Genomic DNA, 25065 nt, shown 5'->3' on the forward strand with positions numbered 1-25065 from the left:
TTGGGCTCCCTCTGCTTCTGCGTTGAGCATCTGACCCCTGGTGATCAGTGCGCATCATAGTGACTAGTTGGATGGTCCGACACTTAGCATATTAGCCTTTTATATATATAGGTATTACTTGGGAGTAACACACGGACCATCCTCCTCCACCTTCCTTTCCAGCTCACCTCCTGCACCACCACCCCGAACCTCACACCGCCCCCCCCTCAGCTGGTGACCTCGAATTGTTCCATTTTGTGACCACCAGTCCCAGGTGGGCTGCTCCCACATGGACTTCTGATCTATTTGTGCTCCCTGGCGGGCTTAGTGTTACCTCGAGGAAGGAGAAACGCAGGAGGCCAGAATGGTGAGGGATTACGAACTTATTCGATCATCCCCACACCAGATGGCTGAGCCTGGGTGGCTCCAGCACCCAGTGATGGGAGCCAGCGGCTCTTAAAGGACTTTTGGCAGGCTTTTTCTGGGCAGAGAATTCTTTGTGCATACCCGGAGGGGAGATCATGGAATGTGGTCGCAGCAAGTGAAATGAGGTCTCAGCAAAGGGAAAGTCTATAGTGAAAAGGCCTGAAAAGCCAGTTCCCAAGGGGAGGGGTATCCATTCAATTGCTCCTTCAAACCTAATACTTAGTTCACGTCAGGACCACAGCTCACGAAGAAGCTGCCGCGAGACTGTGTGGGGTATCACACGTGACGCTTATTTACTGAACATCCGCCACCTGCCCTTGTGCCGGGCAGACAGGTGTAGCAGCTAAACAGGGAGAGCCCAAGCGAGGTGGGGCGTGGCTGTCCCGCACCCGGAAGTCAGCGAGGGCTACCGAGGACGTGCGGGCGACAGCGCGGGTGAAGGGGAGCCCTGAGGACGCGGTCCGGGGGAAGGGGCGGCCGGTGCATGGACAGGGGACGGTCCAAGGGAGCATCCACGTAGGTCCCGGCTGCTACCGCGGGTGGGCGCTACCCGTGGGCAAGGACGCCACCAGTCCCGTCCTTCCGGTCAAAGGGCCGGAAGCGGAAGTGGTCGCGGGTCGCTCAGTTCCGGTCGGGCGGCGGGCGGCGGCAGCACGGACGGTGAGGGGGTTGCGGGCGGGGGCGGGGCGGACTCCTGGGCGGTGGTCGCCGGTCCAGGGCGGTGGTCACCTGTCTCCGTCGTTGTCCCTCCCCGGGCTCGGGCGGGCGGGGCGCGGCCCCGGAGGCGGACGGTGCAGCCCGAGCAGCTGCCGCCGTCGCCCCGTTGCCCCAAGTAGGTTCGGGCCGCAGTCAGTCGTCGCCTCCTCGTGCGAGGCCGCTGTGTCGCCCCTCGCCTGGGGTTTCCGCCGGAGTAGGTGACTGTCGAGTCCCGAGGGCGTCCGGCTGTCCCCAGGAACGGCGGTGGGAGCTGCGGTGGCCCACGGCCCGGAGGCGCGGACTGACGCTTTGCACACCTGCGACCGCTGGAGGCCCCTCCTTGTCCGACCCAGCGCCCCTTAGTGAAAATCGGACAGGTGTTAAGGTCGCTAGAAATGCTGCAAACATGTCAAAGCGAAACAAGAAACAAAAGCAAATGCAGGATTATGTAAACAGGTGGATGCAACTTGGGAATGCAAAGGAAAAACGGAGAGCCCTGATAGAAGTGCCTGCCTATGGATGGCGGGTTGCCTGTTCAGATTTTCTGCATTGGTGTCCATAACTTCATAATCAGACAAATAAAAAGGAAAGACAGGGGTTGCAGTATAGTTCCATTTTGAAAGAGAAATGAGAAAGCGTATCGTGTACAAACGGAGGAATTATTTAACACTCAGCCCTTAGGATAGCCTCGTGGATTTCAGTGTTTTCGTGAAAGTATATGGGAATGGGGAAATGGAAATTTTAAGGAGAGGGTGGGACTTTTTCATATTTTTGAGAAGTTGTGGACAGAAAACATGCATGGAAATAGAAGTTCAATGACTGAAGTTAAGGGGAATGGATTCTTTTCTCATCCTCATTTGCCACTCACCAATCTCCCTTTTGGCTCCAGGACCAGGATGTCGGTAGAGCTGGGTTGAAGGCAGGTTTGCTTAGTTTCAGAGCATTTGTTCTGTACAGTGCACCCGAGTCTTGTGCCCTCGACTGTTGTTTACTAGGCTCTGCTAAATAGTAGAAAGCAGAAATCTGGATGCTATAGACCAGTGATGGGCAACCTTTTGAGCTTGGTGTTTCAAACTTCGCCAAAAAACTGAGCATAACTCGGGTAGTGTGTCCCTTTGAGGAAAAAACATTATTTCACGATATTTATAGTTTAAATAACATAAATGTTTCATCCTCGGCATGTGGCCGCTAGCCGCGTGTCATCAGAAATGGCACTGACAAGCGTGTCAGAGGTTCGCCATCATTGCTATAGACAGTAGTGATTTCTAAGGGGAATTGTAGGGTGTGTGCTGGGACTTCCGCTGGGGTGGTGAGGTGTGCTGTCCCTGTGCCTCCATGTCCTCACTAAGACATTCTGGTGCAGCTGCCCCATTGGCATGACCAAGGGGTGGTGTGAACGCTCTGGAAATAAGAAATTGGTCCTGTCTGGGTAAGAGAAATGCCTTGGAGACTGACATCTAATATGCTGAGTGGCCTGGGGTCCACATACAAATATTGTCCATATCTCATACCTGTGAATGCCTCTGCTCCCCTTCAAGGCAGAACTTTCTCCATATTTGAGTTCTGAAGGTTTGTATTTCTTATTAAGGAGTTGATAATCCTAGTTCAGTGTTCCTTCAGGCTTACTGGATTAATCAAATGCTCTTCTTACAGCTCCACTATGAACAACTGCCTATTGGGGGAGGAGGGTTGTACCTAACATTTCTACCCATCTAACACATCTTCCCCTCTTGTTCCTTCTCCCCCATGCACACAGGGTACATAACTCTAGTATGACAGGTTTGGAGATTCCACCTGCTTTTTAACCATGAAGGAGACAGACCGGGAGGCTGTTGCAACAGCGGTCCAAAGGGTTGCTGGGATGCTTCAGCGCCCGGACCAACTGGACAAAGTGGAGCAGTATCGCAGAAGGGAGGCCCGGAAAAAGGCCTCCGTGGAGGCCAGATTGAAGGTACGAGGCCAGAGAGGCCACAGGCACCTGCTGCACCCCCAGGCAGGATAGCATTATTTAACCCAAGTTTTAGGTTCTTGCTTAGCTTCATTATTGTAATCTTCCTAAATTAGACTTAGTGATGATCTGGGAAGAGACAGAGTGGAACATCACCTTTACTTAGCACGTTCCTTCCAACAGTGTATTACCAATCAGTAGATTTATAAACAAGATTGTGGGAATAGTTATGCAATCTGAAGAGAAACCAGAGCCCGGCTGGTGCGGCTCAGTGGTTGAGCATTGACCTATGAACCAAGAGGTCACGGTTCGATTCCTTTCGGGATGTATGCCCGGGTTACGGGTTCAATCCCCAGACTGGGTGGCAGTCGATCCGTGATTCTTTCTTGTCATTGATGTTTCTGTCTCTCTCTCCCTTCCATTCTGAAATCAATAAAAATATATTTTAAAAAAAAGATTTTGGGAATATTGAAAACAGGGTAACAACCTTTAACAGTTATTCTTTTTTCTAAACAGCTCTTGTACACAGTGCTTCCTGAGAATATTTTATTTAGATAATTTAAGCACATGATGTATAGCAGGCTGACTGTGTGCCAGGTATCTGCTGGCCCTGGGGTAGAAGGGAGGACGAGAGTTAGACACATTAAGAGTGTGTGGGAGTGGGGCAAGAATGAAAATCATTATTTTCAAGATATTTTATGATTTGGATTGGCTTTTACCTTAATTCATATGCACACTCAGTATAGTTATAAAAATGTTAAGATCCTGGGCTGCCATGGTTGACAGGCAGTAGAACGGTCTTGAGGATTTGTCTTTGATGAAAGTCAATTCTCACACTGATACGGCAATGAGGTCAGCTCTCCACTAGAAAATACTAGCATCCAGGTAAGGTAATGGCAACCTTGATGAGATAGGATGAGGCCATTCGTTTGTACCCAGGGGCATCCCAAAACCCATGGATGGATTTGAAACAGCAGTTTCATATTGATTTTAAAGTGAATGTGGATCTGCTGCATTTTTAGTCAGAATTTTAATCTGTTCTGGAAACTTGTGGGATTAACTAAGAATTATCAATAGTGACTTAGAAACCTTATCTGGTCTGTTACAATTATTGTTAATTATTTCTAAATGCAACTTAAGACTCCTGGGTTAAAGGTGTTCCTGGCCTCTTTTGTGCTGCCTGCTCTTTCCCTTCCCTTCCTGTCCACCTGCTGCTGCTCTGTCATGCCCTCTCCCTTCTGACTGTACAGTTCACTAGGTGGCATTCCTTTGGGCCCGAAGAGTTAGTCCAAATCTTACTTGTACCAGTTCTGTGTAGTGGGGCTGGCTGTCCTTGAGCAGAGACTGGTTTGGGCTGAATGGCAGGAGACCCCTCATTCCTAAAACTGATGAGCAAATCCTGACAGTTTTCTGTACCTAGATAAGGCCTGTTAGGAAACAGGCACCTGAGAGAGCATGGAAGGGGTCCTTCTAAAGCAGGGGTGGGGAACCTTTTTTCTGCTAAGGGCCATTTGGATATTTATAACATCATCCGCAGGCCATACAAAATTATCAGCTTAAAAATTAGCCTGCTATATTTGGTCAAACATTTAATAATTCACCTCTAATGCCTTGGCAGGGCCAGACCAAATGATTTTTCAGGCCTCATATGACTGGTGGGTTGGATGTTCCTCACCCCTGTTCTAAAGATACCATTTAAGGGGTGGCCATAGGAGCTAAGGCGTACCCACAGTGGTGTCCATTCTCTTCAGGCAGAGTGGCTGGATTAGGAGTGTTGTGAGGTTTTCTCAAAAAGCTTTAAAAGGCGTTATTGTGTTCCAAGGTAGCAATAAGGAAAAAAGAAAAAAGTTCCCTTGGGAATCAATTAGGTACTCGTTGAGTTTTATTCTCTTTTCTCTGGGTGTTGACTGTTCCCTGCTATGGAGATGGCATTTCTGCACTTGAACCTCCTGGGAAGATTTGTTGTGGCTGCCCAGCACTGCTCACTGCTCACTGTCTCCCCCAGGCAGCTATCCAGTCTCAGTTAGATGGGGTGCGCACAGGCCTGAGCCAGCTCCACAATGCACTGAACGATGTGAAGGACATCCAGCGGTCCCTGGCAGATGTCAGCAAGGACTGGAGACAGGGCATCAACACCATCGAGAGCCTCAAGGACGTGAAGGATGCTGTGGTGCGGCACAGCCAGCTCGCTGCTGCTGTGGAGAACCTCAAGAACATTTTCTCAGGTAACTAGGCTGACAGCGGGGCCAGTGGGCACCACGGGCATCACAGGGCAGAGTGCTACCAGTGCTCATGCCCGTGGCTCTTGCTTGGTTTTCCTTGCTCTGTGGGTAATGCAGAGGCAGTCCAGCCTCTGTGCAGTGTGTTTTGTAGACCTGTCTCAGAGTTGGCAGTAGGTGTGATTCCTACTTGCACAGTTAGCTTATTGTTTTAAACATGCATGGAAATGATCAACTGAGCACGTAAGAGCTAGTAGTTCTGTGCTTGTCAGGACAGAGGCACAGAAGTGGGTAACTGAACCAGTTCTGTGTGAGCTGCATTCCTTCAAGGTGGTTAGATCAGTAGACCAGCTGGGATTTTTCTGGGTGCAGAAGAATAAAGATGAACCACACCTTGAAAGGAGCTTGTGGTCTGTGAGAGAAGCAGCCCTGTGAACAGGACAGAGGGAGAGGTGATTAAGGAGAACAGCAGTTCCCAGGAGCAGGAAGATTATATACAAGCTAGGGGCCTTGAGGGCTTGGGTAGGGCATGCTCTGGAGTCTCAGTCTTAGTTGGAACCAGACTTGGTGGAGGCTGTGGGGCTGGTGGCGATGGTGTGGGGGCAGGAAGGTGCGTGAATGACCCTTTCAGAGTAATCTTCCCAACACCTCCATAGTGGTAGGAAGAGTGTTCCATGGACTATTCAGGATAGTGTTAGCTGTCACCTGGGTGGGCTCCCTTTGTGTTCAGCACAGCTTCCTCATATGGTGCTGTGATGGGGGCTCCTTGTGTGCTTTCCCCAGAGCCTGTCCCTCCACTTGTTCCTTTGCCTCTGTCAGATTCATCAGCATTCCAGCAAGAATCCTTGGGATGGTCTGACCACTTCCCTCCCTTTATCTCATGTTTGGTCTCTGGAAGTTCTTTCTGCCTTTCCCCAAACTGCTCAACCTCTGAGTGTATCCTAGAACAGTTCTTTTCACTTGCCCACTGCTGTGAATCCGAAGCACAGGAGGCCTTGTTCCTGCCACACTGCACCTTGGAGATGTGTCCTGTTCTCATGCCGGTGTCTGATGGCAGCACTGTTGAATACCTGGTCGCATTGCTCTATGCGTAGTCATCTTGTGCCTTTTTCCCTAGTGCCAGAGATTGTGAGAGAAACCCGGGACCTCATAGAGCAAGGGGCGCTCCTGCAGGCCCACCGGAAGTTGATGGACCTGGAGTGCTCCCGAGATGGGCTGATGTACGAGCAGTACCGTATGGACAGTGGGAATACTCGTGACATGTCCCTCATCCACAGCTACTTTGGGAGCACACAGGGGCTCTCTGACGAGCTGGCGAAGCAACTGTGGATGGTGCTGCAGAGGTCTCTGGTCACCGTCCGCCGTGACCCCACCTTGCTGGTGTCAGTTGTCAGGATCATTGAAAGGGAAGAAAAGATTGACAGGCGCATACTTGACCGAAAAAAGCAAACTAGCTTTGTTCCTCCGGGGAGGCCCAAGAATTGGAAGGAGAATATGTTTAAAATCTTGGACAAAACTGTAATTACCAGAATCGAGGGCACACAGGCCGACACCAGGGAGTCCGACAAGATGTGGCTCGTTCGCCACCTAGAAATCATAAGGAAGTACGTCCTAGATGACCTCATCGTTGCAAAAAACCTGATGGTTCAGTGTTTTCCTCCCCATTATGAGATTTTCAGGAATCTCTTGAGCATGTACCACCAGGCCCTGACAATACGGATGCAGGAGCTTGCATCGGAAGAACTAGAAGCAAATGAGATTGTGAGCCTGTTGACTTGGGTTTTAAACACCTACACGAGGTAACACTAACTTTACATCTTGTGTTTTCTTTTACATAGAATTTTACAAAAACATACTGACTGGCTCTAAATAGCTACTATTGTTTTGCTCCTCTCAAGTGCTTGGCACCCACAGGTATTAGTTTCTGGTTGATGAAAGTCTTCTTCCTAGTCCATCTGTGGGGCTTGTCCTTGAGGTCGGGCCCAGCCGCTGGTTGTGTGAATCTTCTTATGTTTGGGTGGTGCCTCTGCCCTTGACATCCAGTCCATATTGAGCAGTTCATCTTGGACTTTCCTGTGTACTAAGTGTTCACTATGTACTAACCTGCTTTCTCCATGAGGTGACACTGAGCAGGTGGTTTCACCTCAATTGACAGGTGAGAAGACACTTGGGCCCAAAAGGTCCTTCAGAGTCACGTGGTTGATGAGGACACACCAACTCACTCTTTCCCTAGGTTTGGTTTCTTCTTCTCACCATTATGTTGGGAAAATCAGTTATCCTTTTCCATTTCAGCCTTGGGGCTTTGTCACTTCACAAAAGTGACATGAGCCATTTCATTCATGCATTAGCTTAAGGTAGGGTTTGGAAAACGAGGCAATGGTGGGGTATGCTGAATTTCTTCAAGATTAGCTAGCTGAGAGGAAAACACATTTAAGTCTTGCATGGTTTTGTGAATAGAAAACGGTATTAAGTACTGTATTGGAATTGTTTTTGTAGTCTTGTTGCTATTGTGTAGAAATTAATTAAATCTTTTTTTTTTTTTTTTAGCAATAAGGTTTTGGGATTTTTTTTGTATGTGTAATGGCTTACAGTAGAAAATGTGTACATTTCAACGCAGAAAAATATAAAGAGAGGAAATATCTTTTTAATGATGATTCTTGTGGCTGCAGCTTTTGTTGCCTTCTGTGTGCTGCCCTCACACAGCCCTGGAGTCCACAGCTGCCATGATTGCCCCATCTGCCGGTCATCTCCATGCAGCCTTGGCCTACACGTGTTAACCGTGAGGAAGGCACTGTGATGATTTTCTTCCTTTTGTACATGAGCACAGGGAGTAATGTGCCCAATTCATATGGCCAGCAAGTCAAGTGGGGAGCAGGATTCAAATCTGGATCTGGGTCCTCGCTCCAGCCACCTGACTGTGGAGTGTGTGTTTGTGTGACATGCCCAGTTTTGTGTGTTGATTTTGTTTTTCACTCACTACATGGTAAGCACTTTTCTGTTCTTGGGAACTCTTGGGCAGCTTCCTATTGTCATCCCATTCTGTCATATTGGACTTTTCATGGGAAGAGTTGAACTGCTTTCATACTGCAAACATTTTCATGCTGAATTAAGGTTCTTGGGATGAAAGTCATGTGGATTAAGTAGGTAGTCTTTTGACATTGGCATAATCTTATAAAGATTATAAGATTTACTTGGATTTCTGATAAAGAGTGGACTAGTGTCATTTAAATACACATTTAGTAAATGCAGCATAAGGCACAGGAATTTTTTGAGCATTTGAACCTTGGACTTTTAAGAACCCAACCACATACACAGGTGTTAACATTTTTAGGAAAACTTTTTTCTGAAACTTAGTCCACATCTCTGCCTTCTTAAGCACGGTAGACTGGATTCGGTGACGTTGTTCTTGCTGACTTGAGTTTCACTGTGGATGCCATGTGTTCTCTGCATTAGAGATTATTCTCCTGTTTCATAGACATGTCTTTTCGGCACCCCCTGTTTGTCCTGGTCTTCCATGGGAGGCGCTGTGGATGGAACAAACAGATCTTGCCCTCACGGGGCTTCTTCCCTAAGTTGGGCCTCCAGTACCCTGTGGCGTGGGCACAGGGGCTCCTTGGCCAGCGCTCTTCCCGCCTACCCTCTTGACTGCCTTAAGGGTGGTTGGGTATTTGTGTGTGAAAAGAAATAGCAACATTTACCTGAGACTTTCTATCTTTCTGGTTCTTAATTTTTCTCATTCCTGGGATTTTCTGTAGCACAGAGATGATGGGAAATGTGGAGCTGGCCCCGGAAGTGGATGTCAGCACTCTGGAGCCTTTGCTTTCTCCAAATGTGGTCTCTGAGCTGCTGAACACGTACATGTCAACTCTCACTGTGAGTAGAGCACTGTCTTGTCCCAGAACGGTCTGTGCCTAGTGCCCCACATGTTGCATTGGGTCTCCGAGTATCATGGAACTGATTCCAGTGAGCAAAAGCAGGGAGTGAGGCTTCCTAAGGATACGCAGGCTCTGTTTCTGGGAAATCGAGTCTTGAAACATACATTTGCCTATTAGAGGAGGAGAGTGGCCCACTCTCTGGCCCGGGATCTGAAGGTTGGGGTATACATTCCACAGGTATGGAAACTGTCTCTGTTTGGAGGGCTGGGCCTGGTAGCTCGCAAGACCCCAGGATGTCCTGTTGATGTGTGGTGGCACCTGCCAGCCTCTTACCATTGAGCCTGGGAGTGAGAAGGTGGCAGTTAGGGCACCAAATATTGCCTGGTGACCCCCAGACAGTCTCAGTAAGATGAGGTCTGGGTCTGCTTCTTGGGATGGTGCACCTGCTCACCAGACAGTATTCTGACATGTGGAGGGCTCTGTGCGCAGGAGGTAACAGTGCTGGTGTCTGGTCTTCCACAGACAGGTCTGCCTCCATCTTCCATGTATTCTGCAAACCCAGCCTGTCCTCCAAAAGGTTAAGTTGGTGGAGGTGGTGGGGGCACCACCACTGTGGAGCTACTCTTGGGATGGCTTTTCTGTCATTCCCTTGTTTGGGAACAGGAATTCCCAGGATGCTGTGTTTGGTTTCTGCAGCTGCCCCACTTTATCCTCGGCTCAGAGGGCCTGTTCTTTTCTCCCTTCCTCTGATGCTCAACTTCCTTAGTCAAACATCATTGCTTGGTTGCGGAAAGCTCTAGAAACAGACAAGAAAGACTGGATAAAAGAGACTGAGCCTGAAGCTGACCAAGATGGGTACTACCAGACAACACTCCCGGCCATCGTCTTCCAGGTACCATCTGCAAATTCTGAGGTTCATTTCTGGTTAATAAGGTCTGCGGTTTTACAAATGAACACAAGGTGCATCATTTCATAGTGAAGATAGAAAGAACCTCTCTAGTTCCTTAGGTCCTTCTCTTTCTGGAGCTGAAGAAACGGAGGGTTGTATCTGCCAAGTAGTTCTGCCCAGGGTCATTTTAGTTTTCCTGACCCTTTTTTACTTGAACTAGAAGTGACTTCTGTGATATTTATGTGTAACGCTCAGATTTGAATTTGCTTGTTTGGAGTTTCCTGATTGTAAATGGCCAAGATATATCTTCATAAATGCCACAAAATTGAGTCTAACCTGATGGATTTGGGGAGGAGTCCTTTAGATTTTAATGATAATCATGCATTATTACAGTGAATTTACTTTTTAATGCCCTGTCGCCTGCTGGTATCCCCCAGTGTCCTCTTTTTCTTTGGCCCAAGGAATTTTTTCTCTTTGAGTGAGTTGCTGACAGTAGGAGGGCTGAGTCCTATTGGAATATTCGTTTGGCACTTTGTCTGCTGACAGAGCTGGGACTCTAGCCAGCAGAAGTGAGTGTTGGTGGTGTTTTTCTCCAGGTGATACCATTACTTAGCCACTGATTGGTCCTCACCTTTTCTTTAATTTGGAAATTATGACATGATAGCCCATTTACGACAAGGACCTGGGGTGAGCTCTGCCTGCTGGCCCTTCTGTTTTTCCAAGTCCGGTTCCCCTCAGCTCCAATATATGTCCTAATTCTTCTTAAGAAATACACATCGCTAATCACAGTGCACCCATATCACCGTGTCTCTGGGCTCTCCATCTCCCTGTCAGCTTCCCACCTCAAGGAGACCTGCCTGTTTGCAGGTAGTTAGGAAATGGTTCACCTTGTTTTTTTTTTACCTGGTGAGAAAGTTGTTTGTTTAACTAACTTTATTTTTCACATGTTTTCATTTTTTTCTCTGAATTTGGATTGTTCTAACTACCAGTTAGCAGATGGGGGTTTTATATAACAGGAAACCTGTGCTGTTGTGAGTTTATGTCAAAATTCATAAGTTCTCCAATTTTTAGATGTTCGAACAGAATCTTCAAGTTGCTGCTCAGATAAGTGAAGATTTGAAAACAAAGGTACTAGTTTTGTGTCTTCAGCAAATGAATTCTTTCTTAAGTAGGTATGTATTTTTGCCAGTGTACTAATTTAGAAAGTTTATGTTTTTAAAAATTAAAAGCAAAAATGTGTCGATCTTGATATGCCTGATATTAAAAAAAGAACTTAAGCCTGGGTTGACTATAGTAACCTTCTTTGGTTATTTAAAAAGGCAGCTTTTTCTTGCTACCTCCTATTGAAGGTATTTCACCAGTCCCCTGAGAGCCAGATCTGATCTGTGACATCCCCAGCAATGTAGTCAATATACCGCAGGGCTGGAGTTAGAGCTTTTCCTGAGACACGTATCCTTCCCCTAGTCTGACTTTCTGGGGTGAGGAGGACAGCTCCAGGTGCAGTGGTCACTCTGAATACCCACCACTGGGAGGGACCCCCATTAGAGCCAGCCCTGGACAGGGGCTCAGAGGGACTGTCTTCAGGACACCTCCCTCCCTTTGAATTGTTCACGAAGAAGGTTTTTCAAACCTGTGCACAAGTAGAAAGAATGATTTACCCATCATCCAGGTTCAAAAGCTACCCTTTTAAAGCCATGCCTTGCCTCATCTGGTCTCTCAACCTCCTCCCCTTTCCCTCTTTTCTCTGCTGAAATAACATTAAAGAAAACCCCAGACATTGTATCATTTCCCCTGCATTCTCTACCTTAACTACAGTGCTGTCAACCCATATAAAACTTGCACAGTTACTCCATGGGATCATCTGATACCAAGTTTGTACTTGGATTTTCCCAGTGGTTGCAGACATATTATCTCTTTATAGTTATATATTCTACATCATGTGTGGTTTTTTGGGTTCTCAGCTCTCTGGTACAGGAGAACAGTCCCTTCCCTTCTTTAAGCCATTGACTTATGGAGATGTGCACATCGTCCTGTAGAGCAGTGGTCGCCAACCGGTGGTCCGTGGGGTCCGAAAGGTTGGCGACCGCTGCTGTAGAGCATCCAGCATTCTCCAGCCTGGGTCTCAGATTGCCGTCTGCCCACAAACCACAGGTTGTCTCTGAAGGCTTGCAGGATTCCCTTCTTTACTTACTGTTCTGCAAGAACCCTGCATAGGTGGTGTGTATGCTCCGCATGGCAGCACATCAGGAGATGCATGTCCCTCCATCCTGTTCCGGTGGCTCAGTGCTAGCAGCTAGGCCCCTCAGAGTCCCCATCAGCCGTCCATCTGGGGAATATGGCGTGAGTTAGTCATTTTGTTAGAGGAATGAGATAGGATTCTTCTGTAAAGAGGAATTTTTCTCATTTGCCCCAGCAGTTTGATTACCTGAACCACACTTTGGACAGAAAGGTAGAATAAATACTGAATAATTTCCCTTTAATTGCCAATGTTCAGTTTGGTCCTTTCTTAAGATCTGTTCTACTCCTATACATGTTAGAGAATCTTCATAATAAATTAAAAAATAAAGCATGTAGCCATCTCAGTTGTTTGCTTCTGTGATATCTAAAGAGTCTAATTTATATTTAACACATGACAATGTTCGTTGTATAAGTTTCTAGGAAAATTATGTGAGATAAGTAAGATAATACTTTCCCAATTAGTCACCTTCAGATACTAGGTGTACTGGTTAATAATGCGGATTTTTTTCAATAGATGGAGTTACATATATGTTGATATATATGTGATTTGATATGTATGCTATTTTGTTGTATTGACAACAAGCTTCAAAACTTCATATGTCAAATTTGCTGAAGGTGTTAACATCATAGATATTTTTTTTTAATATATTTTATTGATTTTTTACAGAGAGGAAGAGAGAGGGATAGAGAGTTAGAAACATCGATGAGAGAGAAACATCGATCAGCTGCCTCTTGCACACCCCCTACTGGGGATGTGCCCGCAACCAAGGTACATGCCCTTGACCGGAATCGAACCTGGGACCCTTGAGTCTGCAGGCCGATGCTCTATCCACTGAGCCAAACCGGTTTCGGCAACATCATAGATATTTTTACACTTAAAAATGTCAAATTTCGTGCCAAAAAAAGAGCATCTGCGGGAAGTTTTAACGCATTACTTTATTTTGAAGAAAAGTGCTGCTGAAAGTTATCATATACTTCAGGAAGCTTATGGTGAACATGCTCCATTTCAAGATACTTGTGAACACTGGTTTAAACGCTTTAAGATTGATGATTTCAATGTGAAAGACAAAGAATGTCCAGGTCAACCAAAAAAGTTTGAAGACCAACAATTACAAACATTATTGGATGAAGATGTGTGTCAAACTCAAAAACAACTTGCAGAAAGATTAAACGTTGCTCAGCAAACAATTTCCGATCATTTACAAGCAATGGGAAAGATTTTAAAGGAAGGAAAATGGGTGCCACATCAACTAAACGAAAGACAAATGGAAAACCAAAAAGTCATCAGTAAAATGTTGCTTCAACGGCACGAAAGAAAGTCTTTTTTGCATCGAGTTGTGACTGGCGATAAAAAGTGGATTTATTTTGAGAATCCCAAATGCACAAAATCATGGGTTAATCCAGGCCAACCATCAACATCGACTGAAAGGCCTAATCGCTTTGGAAAGAAGACAGTGCTCTGCGTTTGGTGGGATCAGGAAGGTGTGGTGTATTATGAGCTTCTAAAACCAGGTGAAACCATTAATACTGATCGCTACTGACAACAAATAATCAATTTGAACCACACTTTGATCGTAAAATGACCAGAATGTTCCAGAAGACACGGCAAAGTAATTTTGCTTCGTGATGACGCACCATGACACACTTCAAAACCAGTTAAAGACACATTAAAAGATCTTGCCTGGAAAGTATTACTAATCCACCCGCTGTATTCACCAGACCTTGCTCCTTCAGATTACCACTTGTTCCGATCGATGGCACACGCACTTTCTGAGCAGCGCTTCAAAACATACGAAGAAGTGGAAAATTGGGTCTCTGAATGGTTTGCCTCAAAACAAGAAAAGTTCTATTGTGACGGTATCCACAAATTACCTGAAAGATGGGGAAATGTGTAGCTAGCGATGGACCTTCCTTTGAATAAAGCACTTTTGATGTTTCTCTTAAAATTATTTTGTTTTCTTTGATTAAAAAATCTGCATTATTAACCAGTACACCTAGTATTTCAGAATATTTGTATAATCAGAACACTAAACCCTATTTCAAAGGGTTGATAGGAAGTTAAATTATAATAATTTATTTTAAATGACCAACTTTTCTGTTCTTCTATTAGTATAGAGTGTCCCCCCCCAAAAATTTTTTTAAAGATTCATCTGGTTAGTGATGTGAAACATCTGTTTAGGTATGATGTCAGCGTGGCATTTGAAATACCTGCCAGTTATTCTCTGATGCTATTTGATGTGGGTTGTCTGTCCTCAGATACAAAGAAGAAGCTCAGTTGTATAAAGAGGAGCACCTGAGAAACCGGCAGCACCCGCACTGCTACGTCCAGTACATGATCGCCATCATCAACAACTGCCAGACCTTCAAGTAAGTGGCCGTTGGGGATGAAGACAGGCATGAGAGAACACTCAGCTGCCTCACTGAGCCTCAGCTGTTCCCTTGCAGAGAATCCATAGTCAGTTTAAAGAGGAAGTATTTAAAAAATGAAGTGGAAGAAGGCGTGTCTCTGGGCCAGCAAAGCATGGATGGGATTCTGGACACCATCGCAAAGGAGGGCTGCAGCAGCCTGCTGGAGGAGGTCTTCCTGGACCTGGAGGTAGGGCACTCTGGCTGTGCATTCGAGCTGAGTGTGCACCTGCCTTCATCCTCAGTCACAGTTAAAGCGCCGTGGCCTTTCTATGTGGTGTAGGCCCGAGTTTTGGTCCTTCTACTACACAACTGAATAGACACTCCCAATAAATACCAGTGGATTACAAACTAGAATCAAGTATGTCACAGGCAGACTGTTATATTCGTTAGCAGAGTCTTAATGCCAAACCAAACAAAACACGTGCATGGTGCATACGCATGTTACATAGACCAGTCTCAGTTTTGAATAAAGATACAAAAGAAAGTCATTAACAAAATGCATTTAACTTTATATCAAAGGCATAAATAACAAGGTTTATTTCAGAAATGCAAAGATGGTTCAACATTGTATAGATGTATTAGCAGAAACCAGAATATATTTAAAATACAAAGCCATGATTATTTCAGGTCCCCTGGAAAGGAGCTCCTGGGATGATTGGTGGGATAATTTCATGATGTCTGTAACTTTCTCGAAAATCATTTAGAAAACAAATGAAATGTATGAATTGGAAATTATTTCAAAGTATGAAGAAAAACAATATAATCCAAAAGTAGATAGAAGACATCAGTAACTATTTCACAATAAAAGGGACACAAATATCCTAAATATGAACAAAACGTTCAATCTTACTGATCTTCAAAGAAATGCAAATTTAAAAAGTATTATTTGTTGCTTATCAAAATGACAAGGATTGCAAACATTGATACCACTCAGTGTTGTTAAGGGCATGAGCAAAGGGACAGTCTTTTTTTTTTTTTTTTTAAATCCTCACCCAAAGATGTTTATTGATTTTAGAGAGCAAGGGGGAGAGAGAGAGAGAGAGAGAGAAACATTGATGTGAGAGAAACATTGATCCATTGCCTCCCGTACACACCCCAACCAGGAATTGAACCCACAACCTTTATGGTATATGGGACAACACTCCAACCAACTGAGCCACCCAGCTGGGGCCAAGGGACAGTCTTGTGTTCTGTGTAGAATATGAATTGTGCAGCTTTTGGAGGACAGTTTGGAAACAGCTAATTAAGGTTTTAGTTTCTATACTTTTTGAGCAATTCCACTTTTAGGAGTTTTACCTGCAGAAGTATGTGAATTCACTGCAGCATTATTCAGTTGCAAAATTTGAAAAATTTTAAATGTCCATCAGAATTGGGTAGATAGAGTATTCATATAATAGATACAAGGTGGGGCAAAGGTAGATTTACCGTTGTTTGCATGGAAAATAATACAATAATTAATAAAGAATAAACTTTCATATACTCACAACTGTAAACCTACTTTTGCCAAATCCTGTATATGTAGTCATCAGTGGTGAAATGTTTACACACAGATACCTGCATATCTCACAGGTGTGTGTCATCTGAGCCCTGTGAGGTTAAAGTACATACTTGCAGGTCACCCACCAGGAGTGCTTGTGATTACCAGGTGCTGTCACATCAGCACATCAGGCAGATGTGCACGACTTGGGGACAGTGTCAAGGTGATGTTTTCTCTCGGCTGTGCTTTTTAGCAACATCTCAGTGAGCTGATGACAAGAAAGTGGCTCTTGGGATCAAACGCTGTAGACATCATCTGTGTCACCGTGGAAGACTATTTCAATGATTTTGCCAAAATTAAAAAGCCGTATAAAAAGGTAAGAGTGTGGGCGCACATTCACATGGTGTGAATTAACCTGCATGCTAGAGCCCAAATGGCATTTTGTGTAGAATCCAGTGTCAAATTAGTTCTGTGAATGGAAGTTCCCAGGTGGTTTTATTAACCTAAGGCAGGTAGGAAACATCAGTGTCTAAAGATAAGGTGGAGGTAGCGATGATGGGGCCTCTGAGTGAAGGTTTAGACCATTCATCTGACTACTGTCTCCTGACACCCCACTAAACTCACACTGACACACGGCCTAAGACCTGGACCCTGAGGTGGGGGTACTGGCTGTGGCTCTGATGAGAGGATGGGCAGAAAGGCAGTCCCCTGTCCAGATCCCTGTCACGGCACGTTGGCTGCCGCCCTTTTCCACTCCACAGAGGCCCCGTGAGGACAGGGTGCTCCTGTGTTACTCGCTGTCTGAGGTCTTAACCATATACGCATCACGTCCTCATCCAGAGCTTGGTCATCTTTCTCATATGCACTTGGCCTTGTATATGTTTTGCTGTTGTTGCTATTAAAAGTGTTACTTTGTAAAATCGGGCTTTCTGACTTTTGTTTCTAGAAATTAAGTGTTTTTGATATGCTGTCCTCATATCTGGACACTTTGTAAAACTTTCTAATTATTCCTAGGATTTGCCTCCACATCTTTTCATGTCTCTATGCAGACAGGTGTTTTATCTGTGAACAGTGACCTTGTGTGTTTTCATTTCTGATCCTTACAGCTTTTGTGGCCTCTCCATGTCTTGTTGCACTGGAAACCCAGCCCAGGGGGATCCATGTTTAATTCCGAATTTTAAAGGAAATTCTTCTAACTGCTGTTAAAAGTGATATTTGCAGGGAGACCGAGATGTTATAAGTCCACCTAACTCATGGGTCCTTTCACAGCTGTTAGGAGCCTCTGGTGCTTAGAGGTTGGTGGGACCAGCTCTCGTCAATATTGAATTTCTTGTTGCTTGCACAGTTTTTGGTTCCACTTTTTATTTCTTTAAACATTTTTGAGTATTGACTTAACAGTTGATCTCAGCCCCATGTTTGGAGTCCTTGAGCCGGGAGCTTGTTGGCTCTGTGGACTCCCAGTCTTAGTGGCTCGTCTCCTAGTGTGATTGGAGCTCATGCCTAAAGTGAGAAGGTCTGCGCTCCTGAGAGCCTGGGCTGTTGGAGTGGCAGCGGCCCCATGCGGGTGCTTGGTGCGGTCCTGCTTGTCTTATTTGGGGCCCCTGGGGCCCCTCCCTTTGGCACAGGATGGAGAGCATCCAGCCTTCCCAAGTAGACCTAGCTTCTGTTTGGTCTGGGGCTGTGATGCTGCACATCACGTCACTGCAGTTTGATTTACGTACTTGAGGGATGACTGCCTGGTGCTCGTGGGCTCCAGTGGAAGCTGGGATCTACATGTGTCACACACTGTGGAGAGAACCATGGTCTTCTCTGAAACTTCCTCAAATGGATGGACTCAGGTTCCTCTCTCCTTTGAAGCACTGTCACCATTTCCATAGACTGGTCATTAAACAGCTTTGTGGATGAGGACAGTGTGTGTGCTTCATGCATCTGTCCTGTGGAGCCTGTCTGCCTGTGAGGGCTGGAGTTGGGGCCTGGCCTCAGCTCCCTATTTTCCCACTGACCCCCCACTCTGCTTGGGGGGTGAAGTGCTCTGAGATGGGTGCAGAACAGGGCAGCTCCATGGACGCCCATCGGCACGGCTCCTGCCAATGCTGTGCCCTGCCTGAGTAATTCCCTTTCACCATTGGGCTTTAGGGGAAACAGAGTGAATACTGCTATGATTTTCTAAAGTAAAATTTATGACTAAAAGTCACAGATGTACTTATTTATTTAATATATTTACTCTGAAGTTCTGCCATTTGTGCTGGCGGGAAATGGGAAGGAATGTGTTCTGTTCACATGTTGACCTACATGTAAAACAAAGCCCACGTGTTCGCGGGGCTGACACATCTCTGCTCTTTAGCGGATGACAGCGGAGGCACACCGGCGCGTGGTGGTGGAGTACCTGCGGGCTGTTATGCAGAAGCGCATCTCCTTCCGCAGCCCGGAGGAACGCAAGGAGGGTGCCGAGAGGATGGTCCGGGAGGCCGAGCAGCTGCGCTTCCTGTTCCGCAAGCTGGCGTCTGTGAGTGCCACGGCCTGATACCCTTCACTGTCACTAATAAGTGTGCTGTGACTTCTTTTCGTTTCTACCCTGGGACTTTAGGGGGTAGAAACTTTAGTTGATCAGGATCAGTCATGCCAGGAACCAAGTGACCATTTGATTCTTGTTTCCTTTGTAAACCGGAGGATCTGCATGCAGATCTGTCTGACCTGTGGTTGGGGCACATGCACTCAGGGCAGTAGCTTCTAGGCTCTTCTGGTGGTAGCATGTAGCCAGACTTCACCTTCAAGACACAGTGCTCACATGTCCCCTCCCTTATGAGGGGCTAAGCTGACTTCATGATCCACCCAGACCCCCCACCCCGTGTCTGTGCTGAGTGCTCCCACAGGAATGGCCCCCTGTGGGAACCAGTCTTGGTGTTTATGTGAGAGAAGGGAGTGTGCTGGTCAGGCATCCTTGGCCAGAGAGAGGGTTTGACAGACTCCAGCCTGCATCTGGCTGGAGTCATGGTGGTGCTGCGTGCTGCTTATGGCCTCCGTACTGACTTCTAGGGATTTGGCGAAGACGCAGACGGGTACTGTGATACGATCATCGCCGTTGCAGAAGTGATTAAGCTGACAGACCCATCCCTGCTCTACCTGGAAGTCTCGACTCTGGTCAGCAAATACCCAGACATCAGGTAACAGCCTCCTGTCTCAGCTAGAACTCAGGGAGCGGAGCTGCAGGATCATTCCTAGGGTCCTGGGCTTTAGGCATGGCCCCAAAGGGTGACAGTGTGACAGGTCTGGCCTTCTTTGAGGATGAGCTATGCAGACAACAGTTGCAGGCAGAGTGGTATTCTGAGAACAATAACGTGCCCTCTTGCCAGCAATGCCATGGTTCATGTAGCTCCCAATGCTCAGAATGCACGTAGGGCTGGGTGGAGGCTCAGTGTGGCTGAGCAGAGTGGTTTTAGGAAGCTTGTGTTGTGCTTGTAGTGGGTTTAGAGAAGGGAGCCAGTGTGCCATGCTTGCCAGGACTCCTTCCAGCCTTCATGCGGGCAGTGCTGGCTGCAGGCTCCCACCAGCCTTTGTGAACCCGCCTAGGTCACCTCAGCCAGGTTTCTTTTCCTGCTGCTGTTCTGGTCTTGCTATGAGCAGAAAACCCAGTGGTCCTGTGCTCTCCAGGGTCATCGTGCTTTAATTAGTTCATTAAACAAATATTTAGAAAAGCAACCTTTAAAAATCTTTGCAATTGTAGATTGAAAAAAGACTACATTATAATATGCAAACTTGGGCTTCTCTCCCTCTGATCTGACAAGGGAGACGTGCCTTTCACCTGCGGCTATTGACCCTGTTCTGGGATCCTCAGTGCCCACTGAGCTGCAGGCAGGGATGGAGGGTGAAAGGTGGCGGGGGGAGGGGGCGGGCACTCAGTGCATTCCCCTATACATCCCTGCCATTTCCCCCCACTTTCCCAGAGATGACCACATTGGCGCGCTGCTGGCCTTGCGAGGGGATGCCAGCCGGGATATGAAGCAGACCATCATTGAGACGCTGGAGCAGGGCCCCACACAGGTGAATCCAAACTATGTGCCCATCTTTAGGGAAATCATAGTTCCCAGTCTGAACGTGGCCAAGCTCCTTAAGTAGCCTTTCACTTTCTCTCTGACCTGTGGTTGGGGCACATCTTCATCCCACGATCTTCATCCCATGTCTGACATCCAGTGTGACTCACAGTGCCGAGAGCAAGGCTGTCTGACCGACAGGTGCTCTCGTTCTGACCCTCTCACCTTGTTGTGGACCAGCTTTGTGGGCAGGGTCCTGGCTGACTTCTGGTTCACCTCTCGTCTCACTCCCTTCTGTAGTGTCAGCACTTCTGATGCTGCTGTTCAATAAAGTAAACGCTGTGGGAAATGAGTTTCCCAGCTGTTTCTTACTAACGGTGACCACAGGGCCCAGACACAGCACCTGAAGGTGCCCCTATCTACTTGCTGCCACTGGTATCCTTGTGGCCCGCTGCTCCACACCCGCACAGGCAGCCCTTGGCGTTTTAGATTTGTGGGCCTTGCTTATTCCTGACTCAGGGTCCCTGAGACTCTTTCTCTGTTATTCAGCTGTCTCTCCATGGCTGCCTTCAGTGGTAGCTTTGTTTTACACATTAATCTTCAGACCGGTTCATGGAAGGGTCTGTACAGGATAAATGGTGAGTCCCTGCATGTGCCTCCCCAAACTTTCTTCACCCTCCATCCCAGTGAGCGAGATTTCTTAGGTGGGTGGTGCCTGGAGAGGCGTTTGCCCGTTCCTCTGTTGCAGGCCCCTTGCACCCTTGATTCAGGCTCCCAGGGGCTGGCCAGTTCAGGCTGGAGGGTCGTCCCTCAGGAAGGTGTCTGTGCGGCTCCCTCCCTGCAGGACTGCTTGTGTGTCCTGACAGGCTGGTTTCCTCCTAAGACACATTCCGGACGGCAAAGTTTCTATTGTGCTTTCACCCTCATGAGACATGAAAAATTCACAAATAGGACTTTTTCTTGAAAGAATCAAAACTGAAGTGGAATTGACATGTTGCTGACCAGTCATGAGTTAGCGCGGGTCTTTTCCTCAACTCTAGCTCTTGTTTTAGCCCCAGTCCTCCCTCCCCCCGCTTTGTGTCAGGTGCTTCATTCTCCCACTTAGGCTGGGTGGGCGCTGCTCCCATCCTTCCTGGGCCTGCCCTCTGTGCTGTGACGAGTCTAAGGGAGTGAGGGGTGGTGTTCACCTGTCTCTCCTGGGGAGGAACCAGTTTCCAGAGCCCAGGCTGTGCCCACAGCTGTGTGTCCAATGACCTGGTACCAGCCAGAAGTGCCCTCCCTCCCTCCTTCTCTCATGTGCACACAGGTCAATGTTAACTCCAGTGCCAGAGCAATGTCTGCCTTCAGGAGACTGCTCCTTATGTTCTCTTTTATGTGATTTCTCATTGATAACGTTTGCACCAAAAAAATGCCTTGAAATCTTTTTAATAGATTTGATCAATCAGTTGTGGCAGGTTCTACGATGGGCCCCCTGCGCAGACACTGTCCACAGCACATTGGGGGCCACTTTAAGGCACATCGATTGTGATTGATTAGGGTTACATAAAGTTTGACTAAGATCATTTTCACAAAATTGAATTCACAATTTCACCGCTCATAACTTATAATACATTTCAATTCCAATTTCAATGAAATTCTTGCTTTAAAAATTCTTTTCATAATAGATCAATAGTGTGCAGTAGGTGAGCACTGTGACAAAATTATTTTCAAGACACAGAAATGAGAAGTAGCGACTCCTAAATTTGTGTGCTTTATAGCCTACCACAAAGTAGGCCAAAGTTCAGTATTAAATAAATAGGAATTCTTTCCTAATAAAAAATTTTACAACAGTTTTCCTAAGGAAATACATTCATAAGACATTGTTTACATTCTGTTTTACAGTGACAAGAACAGCTAGGATTCTCATTTATGAAATGTATCCACAGTACTAGGGTTTATAACACTGTGTTAACAGATGGAGTTGTCTCTCGATCACTGAAATGTGGGTTTGGGGGTTCTGTGAGGTTTCATGTCTGGAACTTCTGTTCCATTATGGCTGTGCTTATTAGACTGTGCCATTCAACTAACAGAAAATCTGCCTACCCCCTCCTCCCCAAAAAACACAGGGCTGAAGGGTTTGTTCAGGAGATATATGTCAAATGGATTCACCACCTAGCAGTTCAGTGGGTCGAGTGGGTCCCAGGAACTGCCCTTGAACTGCTTTACCTGACTCAGCCTCTGGCCCTGCAGCTGGAAATTGGATCTGGGTCCCGTGGTCCAAGGGAGTTAAGGCAGCTGGAGTGCCAGACTAACTGGGCTGTGGACCCAGCCTGCTCTGGATGAACCACTCCTGCAGGGAATGGACAGAGCATTGCCTTCCTAACGTTGCTGTTGGTGGCCGTGGCTCAGTGCCTGCTGGTCTAGGATCACTTACGGGCAGGTTTTGTTGTGCAGATCATGGCTGGGTTTTTTGCTCTTTAGAGTTTATTAAAATGGTTGCATAGTGTGGGAAAACAACTACTGAAAACCAACCGACACTTCTTTATTTGTGATGGCTGAGCTAATGATTCAATTCACATAATGAGCAGCCCCACTCCCCTTAGGATAAAGAGCCTTCTCTGTATTGGTGAACAAACACCAATGTTTGTTCCTTTTGCTGTCCCTTGTTTTTCTCAACAGCAAAACTATGAACAGCAGATTATAGAGATTTTCCCATCAGGGACTCAATGTGCACCACTAAAATATTACAGACTGCTAGTAATCCTGGCCTGTGATGGCTGTGAGCACTTGAGCACTGCGTGAAGTCTTTCCTGAGCAGAGCTGAGCCTGGCTTCTTTAGAAAAGCCTCTAGGAGTGTCTTGAAGTCCATTGTCCCTTTAATTCTTCACTACCTTGTCTTCACACAAAACCCTGCCTCTGAGGAATGGGTGGGCAGATGAGGGCCAACTCAACGGCCCCTTTCCTGGCTCACCGCTCCCCCTTGGACAGTCAGACAGTGGCCTCTGGAAGGCCCCTGGCTGGATGGGGGGTTGTGGGAGGAGCTCTAAGGCCACCGTCCCTGAAACCTCAGGGTGGCAGGAGGTCTGTAACAGCCTCAGGGCAGGGCCAGGGGTCTGATCCCTCCTCCAAGTCCTCTTAGCTCTCCATGAAACAGCAGCTCTCAAGGGCAGGGCTTCCACCAGCTTCCCCTGTTGTGGTTAGGAGGGGTCAGGCCAACCACCTGGCCCTGGTCCACTTAAGGACTGGCTCTAATTCTGAACAGAAGTTGCTTGCTAAGGAAGGCCCCACTCGACTTAGCTGGCGCTGTGTGGGTGCACCCATGGGGCCAGTGCAACCTCTAACCCAGCCTGGGCCATCTGCCAGTGTCAAGTGGGGCAACTCAAGCCAGAGAGTAGGTGTTTGGGCACGGGACACCTGGTACCCAGAGGCTGCCACACTGAAACCCAGGTAGGACAAGTGCCGGGCTCTGGGAATCTCAACACAGAAAGTGAACAAACAGATGATTCTGCAATTGTACCCAGCCCATACGGTGACAGGTGGTTCACAGGACTGGTAAGTGGACATGACATCACACAGGGCCTAGGACAACCATGGCCCCAACCCCTCGGCCTGTGAATTGATCCTGAGTCAGGGCTTCTGACCTAGGGCCCTGAGAGAGGCCAGCCTGGGACTGGAATCAAGTTGGTATTATGGGCAAATATCATTTTGCTTGTCTCGGTTTCCCTGGCAGTGTTGAGAAAATGGACACAGAGTGCAAGAACTCGAACACGGAGCCTGGGCTCTGTGGTCCCAGGGCCCTTGCAGTCCCTGAGTCAGGAGTGACAATGGGAATAGTAACAAGTGCCAGCTCAGTTCAAAACCGGGACAGGTGTACAGAAGAATCCACAAGGCAGCCTCCTTACAAGGGCACCTGCCAAGACCTCCCAGAAGCTGGAGGCTCTTGGCCACTGGCCTTGCAGATATTTGGACCCCTGCTGTGGATCCCACTCCCAGACTCAGGATGTGGGGCAGGGTTGAGGGGGCGGGGGGCTGCCCCAGAGCACGGCAGGGGATACCATGTCAGTCGTGGAGATCACAGCGGCGTCTCCTCCTGCTCCAGCCCGTGCGGTGGCTCGTGGCACGGGGGCTGCAGCGACGCAAGCTTGAGCAGTGCAGGGCGGCGGGCGCGGGGCCGCTGGAACGAGCGCCGGCTGTGCACGCGGCGCGCCGCCGCCGACCGTGCGTGTGCTCCGGGCAGTACCCGGCGTTCTAGCCAAGTCCCCGACGCAGACCCCGCCTCCGACGTAGGCCCCGCCCCCAGCCCGAGGTCCGGCAGCGCAGCGGGCGCCGGGTTCTGCGCAGTGGGTGGGGCCGGGGGTGGAGCGAGCGGGCGCGGGGACTTCCCGGTGGCGGGCGGTACCTCGCGCGGGGACGTGCGTCCTGTCAGCGGCACGTCAGAGCCCGTGTCACCTGCGGGAGAAACCGGCGTGAGCGCGGGGCACCTGGGGGTACAGGAGGGCCCCCACAGATCCAGCTCGGGTTCCCCCCTACACACACCTGCAAAGTTCTGGGACATTTGCAGGCCATACTCTGGCTGTGTGACCAGTAGGGTCCCCAGTGACAGGGTCAGCTGAGGCCTGACTTTGTAGACCCTCAACAGGTGCCCTCTCTGCCCGCCACCCTACAGCACCCAGCACTAAGACCCAGGGTGTTCCAGGAGGGAGGAAGCCACGAGGAGGAAGGAGGAGCACAGAAGCACTGCAGGGTCCTGCCTACAAGCTCTGCCAGGACCGGCAGTGGGACCGGGTGAGACTCGTCCCTGTGCAGCGTCACTTCTAGTCTCAGAAACGTCCCGGAGAAAGACCAGCTCCTGTACCAAGAAACCATTTCACCAGCACGACTGCGTCCCCCAGCTGGAGG

The 25065-nt window shown here is 47.8% G+C and overlaps 1 protein-coding gene across 3 annotated transcripts; it reads left to right on the plus strand.

The window, feature by feature from the left end:
- Positions 1–909: 909 nt before the first annotated feature.
- On the plus strand, positions 910–24963 carry EXOC3 (exocyst complex component 3). Of its 3 annotated transcripts, none has more exons than XM_079784719.1 (14): positions 910–1065; positions 2858–3052; positions 5055–5274; positions 6386–7067; positions 9024–9141; positions 9910–10035; positions 11104–11204; positions 14527–14637; positions 14716–14866; positions 16410–16532; positions 18501–18662; positions 19193–19320; positions 20101–20197; positions 24833–24963. In XM_079784719.1, exons 2-14 carry the CDS (start codon positions 2909–2911, stop codon positions 24953–24955), a joined length of 2286 nt encoding a protein of 761 aa, XP_079640845.1. In that variant the 5' UTR covers positions 910–1065; positions 2858–2908; the 3' UTR covers positions 24956–24963. The 3 variants fall into 3 exon arrangements, with proteins under 3 accessions (XP_079640845.1, XP_079640846.1, XP_079640847.1); XM_079784720.1 differs by having other exon boundaries at positions 24863–24963; XM_079784721.1 differs by lacking the exon at positions 24833–24963 and having other exon boundaries at positions 20101–24186.
- Positions 24964–25065: the final 102 nt, after the last annotated feature.

Source organism: Cnephaeus nilssonii, assembly GCF_951640355.1.
Source record: "Cnephaeus nilssonii genome assembly, chromosome: 2".
Lineage (NCBI taxonomy): Eukaryota > Metazoa > Chordata > Mammalia > Chiroptera > Vespertilionidae > Cnephaeus > Cnephaeus nilssonii.